The sequence below is a fragment of the Glycine max genome, chromosome 13 (genome assembly GCF_000004515.6).
Source record: "Glycine max cultivar Williams 82 chromosome 13, Glycine_max_v4.0, whole genome shotgun sequence".
In the NCBI taxonomy this organism is placed as follows: domain Eukaryota; kingdom Viridiplantae; phylum Streptophyta; class Magnoliopsida; order Fabales; family Fabaceae; genus Glycine; species Glycine max.
In genome coordinates, this window is record NC_038249.2 from 23155172 (window position 1) to 23160383 (window position 5212).

Consider the following 5212-nt stretch of genomic DNA (forward strand, 5'->3'; position numbering starts at 1 on the left):
GAAAACATTCAGACAAGAAAAAGTGTAATATATTAAATAGGATAAATATATTTTTATTTTTTTAAATAGGATTTAATTAAATATCTCAAAAGTCTATTTTTAGTCTTATAAAATAGGATTTAATTGATAAGAACAAAACGTCACATCGATAAAAGAAAATCATTCTTATCTTCATTATTTCAAAACTCATATATGTCATAAATTATGATTGGTTGAGAGTCTAATTTTTTCACATTTAACAATTAAAATATTCAAAATATTTTACATTTATATTTTATTTCTTCGGTCACATAATAAGGGTCTATATATTATAAATAAATATAGTCCCTTTAAGATGCTTTTATATAGTCTTTATATTCTGATAGAAATATTCTTACTAAAACCATTAAACAACATCACATTTAATAAATAAAGAGACTAAAATGTTTTATTTTCTATAGAAACTAAATTCAAATTTAGAGATATTTTAAAAGATAATATTTTACCTCTCAGATATTATATCACAAACAAAAATATTCAACTTATATTTTACATGTTTTTCTTATAAAGTATATTTTACACATGTCGTTGCAATGTAATATATATTTTTTAATTTCTTTATGATTATGTGTCTTTTATATTTAGTTTTATGTTCAATGAATATTAATAAGTTTTACGTATCTATAATCTATTATACTTACTCTCTCTATTTTTTTACGAAACTTTAAGCAATATATATCTCATATTTTAATTTTACTGTTGTTGATATATTCATGGTTATATACATGATTTTTTCCCAATACAATATAGTTTACGTCATTCCATGCAAATATCTTTCATTAAAACTTATTACTAGTGCCACATTTTTTTTTACAATTTCTTTGTTCGCTATAGATTTTTCTTATAAACAATTTTTTTATCTTTTGTCGTATTACTTATGTTTATTTGATATAAATTTTAACTTAATCAATTATTCTAATGTACATTCAACATAAAAATGTCTTGTGCATCAAAAGATAATAAACTAAAAAGACTAGTAGTATAAAAAATATATAACAAAAATATTAATATGCTATTTATTTTATATTTTATTTATGTATTTAATATTTTAACTAGAATACTCTCAATGAATTATTACAAGATTATTGTTTTCTATACTTTCACTTGAATATCAGATACAATGATTATTGAATTATAATAATTATTTTTAAAACTAACATTTTTATTATCAATTTATTAGTATGAAATATTTACTAAATCATTATTTTTATTGTAATTAATCTTTATTGAAAAACTTAGTTGACCGATGATAACTATATTATAAAAATTATATTAAAAGCCTAAACATCAATTATTATACTAGTTTATAATTAACTGATGATGTAGAAAAGTTACATATAAAAACTTTTGTCATTAGTTATATTTAATAATAGGATTATTTCTTCAAAAGAAAAAAAATATTAGTTATACTTAATTTAAATCGGATTGTTTTTTGTAAAAAATAAACTTTCTAATCAATCATATCCAATTTAAGTAAAATTCTGTTTAGCAAAAAAAAGCAAACTTTGGTGTCCCTTGTATCCATTCTAACAAACTTATCTTTTGCAAAAACAGTAGTTTAGGAAAAAAAACCCTTCATTATCTAATGATGCATTTTCTGTCTAAAATAATTTTATATTTCTATCCCATCATAAATCATTATTTATATGATTTATAAATAATTATTAAAAAATCAACAAACTTATTATATATAATAATAGATTATGATTAAATAACTGTCTAAAATTTATATTACTCAACTCATATATAAACAAAATATTATCTTATATTTTAAACTAAAATACAAGTCAATTTAACTGTTTTCACTCATTTATAATCACTAGAGTGTTGTAATCCGTGCGATACAAATGTAAAGGTTTTTTCTAAATATTTTTATAAAATAAATTTTTTAAACTTTTCTAGTAATAATTATTTGTTTATTCTAACTATTTAGGTATTAGTTATTGTTGTCTGTTATTAATGGCTGTTATATATATATATATATAAAACTAAAACAAAAATACAACGATAGAAATAATAATTAGCTATATGTTAAGTAGGTTAGTAATTTATATAATTGTTGAAAAATAATATTACAAACAATCTAAACTAAGAGTTGCTGATTATAATAAATAAAAAATATTTATATAATGACATTTTTAATTACATATTTTTAAATTAAAACTTAAATTCACGTGATGCCTGTCATTCATAATATATATATTTATTTTTGAAACAAGATATAAAACATAAAAATTTTAACATATAAGAATTTTTAAAATTTTAAATTATCAATTATAAACTAAAATTAATATTTTTGTGCTAGATATCAATAACGTATCATAAATATAACAATTAATAAGTTATTAATTATTATTGTGTAATATAAATAGTGATTTGAAGATCCAATTAATTATTACATTTAAAAAAAAATATGAAAATAATAAAATAAGAATTAAATTTATGTTCACTCAATAAATTAGTCATATTTTTTTATCTTAATTTGAATATGTTGTAATTTTGAATCAAAATATATCAATGTTATTAATTAATCCAAGCTAAAAATATGTATTACCCCTAATTACTTTAAATTAATTAAATTAAATATTTTAAAAAAGAAATGACTATGTTGAATATTTTTATTTTATATTTAGAATATTTTTTTTACTTAAGGAATTACAATAAGTTGGAGTATATTAGTGTGATCTATGACTCAAGAAAAAAATACAAAAATTATTTTACCACACTTAATAGAATTATGTATTTTAACATATAAATCAAATAAACTAAAATTTATTTTTTTGTTAATTTATCATGCAAATAAAATATATCTTTATTTTTTTCTAAATTTAAAAATTTATTCTATTGATATTAATTTTTTTTACTCAATTTAAATATCAACTTATTTAATCATTCATATATATAGCTATCCGAGATTAAATTATTTTTCAAGATACATTCCTTTGTTATTTTTTTTGTTTCATTGACCGTTTTTTATTCTCTAACTATATTTAAATTAAAACAAAAATATTAGACACTAATAATTTTTTATGACTGTAAAATTATGCCAATTCAAAAAATATTATTAAGATTTTTTTAAATGTGATATTTGTCTTAAAATTATTTGGTATGCAAATAATTATGCATTAATTATTATTTGTGCAAATAAGTATGAGGCTAACACATAAGCAAATGATAGTGGAGACACCAAAAAAGTTGTTATTTGATAAACATATTTATTCAAAAGGCTTAAATTTAATTTTGGTTTCCCAATTTTACTCAATTTGTAATTTTGGTTCCTTCATTTTCAAATAGAAATATTTGATTCCTTTGTTTTAAAAAATTTGTGATTTTAGCCATCTATTTCAAAATAGAGAGAGACATTTGATTATTATATTTTAAAAAATTTACAAATTTAGCAAAATTTTCAATTTTTCCTATAGTTTATTTATTTTATTTGGATACAGTTAAACCTCAAATTTAATATATTCATTATCATTAAAAAATAATTTAACTAATTATAATGTAACAAATAAAAGTAATAAAATATAAATAAAATTGAAGATTGAACTAAAATTATAAGTTTTTAAAACATGGAACTAAAATTTTGAATTTTCTAAAATAGAAGAATGAAATATCTCTATTTTGAAATATTAGAATTAAATGATATTTTTTTAAAATTTTAAATAAAGGGATCAAATGTCTTTATTTTAAAATAAAAAACCATAATAATGGGTTGAAAAAAATAGAAAAATTAAAATTACATTTAATCCTATTTAAAATTGTGTATAAAATATTTATAGCAATTTCATATTCATTACTGACCTTTAGGTTTTTTTATTACTTTATTTGTTAAACAATTAGTTTAATAATAATAATAACACATGTGCAGTAAAAAAGTGTAATACGTACAAATTATTATAAATTATTTTCATTATTATAATTATAATTATTAAAAATCTGATTACAATCAATTATTATAATTAGATTACAATTATTATATAATTTAAAATGAATTTTCTAAAGAAAACAATTCAAATGAATTTATTGCCTAGAACTTTTGAGAATATTATGTATAAATACTCGTATTGGAAACCATTTTTGTACGTATTATTATAAATATCATTTTTTTAAAATTTTATTCATTTAATTGAAATTCTATTTTCAATAATTTTTTGTTTATTGATAATAATAAGTTTTAATGAAAAATATTTTAAAAATAAATTTATTTTTAATTAAAATCAATAAAATTAAATAATATCAATTAAAATTTTTAATTAATATAAATTAATTATTTTTACTTATATGAATCCTGCAATTATTGTATAATTGTGTATAATTTTTTTTCTTCTTGTTTTTATTTACTTCATGTTCCTGAAACCTCCCCAAAACACATCCTTTGTATCCTCTTTCTCTCGTTCTCACTGCCATAAATTCCCCCTGCAATTTGCAAATGTCTCTCTCAAATTGACACTCATTTTACCTGGAAATTCCACACTTTCCTCATCAGACCCAGTAACCAACCCTGAGAACAATCCCCTCCATTTCATTTCCTTCTTCAGAAGGATTCTTCCATGATTTCTGATTCAATCCATTTTTCACACTGCAATTTTCTAGGAGAATTCGCATAACCCCACTACCAGAAAACTCCAAAAATTAAAACTTTTTAAGGTTTTCAGTTAACCCTTTTGTTATTGAGTTTGTAAGCGAGCCATGCCTGAGGTTTTGGATATAAGCTCCGACGAAGAAGAGGGTTTGGAGGAGAGTCTCACTGTAACAGACTTCAGTTGGATAAGAGAGATGTTGCAAACTTCCGATGAAGAATCCGATGATTCAGTCGAGGTTGTCGTAATCCACGAGAACAGGCCTCAGATGAAGTCAAAGTCTTCAACTTTGACTGTGAAAGATGTGGGCGATGATGATGACGATGACGATGATTGCGTGATTTTGGAGGGTGACCCTGAAAACAGTGTCGCATCAGTGGAAGAGGAAGCAAATGGATCAGATGAGTTGCTAGTAATTGGGGAAAAGGGTCAGGTATGTGTGTCCTTGCTTTATTCCTTTGTTTGTGACTGTGCTCATGAAGAATGCGATTGGGCCTCCTTAAAGGGTGTAAGCTGCACTGCCGTCTGAAAAAAAAATGGGAGAGAAACATTATTTTCTTTTTTTTTTTTTTTTTTTTTTTTTCTTTTTT

General features: G+C 21.1%; 1 protein-coding gene across 1 annotated transcript in view; it reads left to right on the top strand.

The window, feature by feature from the left end:
• Positions 1–4357: 4357 nt before the first annotated feature.
• LOC100781552 (uncharacterized) overlaps positions 4358–5212 on the top strand; it is a 4159-nt gene continuing 3304 nt past the window's right edge. The window contains exon 1 of the mRNA XM_003541326.4: positions 4358–5055. Coding sequence (XP_003541374.1) covers positions 4732–5055 — 324 coding nt within the window. The 5' untranslated portion in view covers positions 4358–4731. The remainder of the gene's footprint in view (positions 5056–5212) is intronic.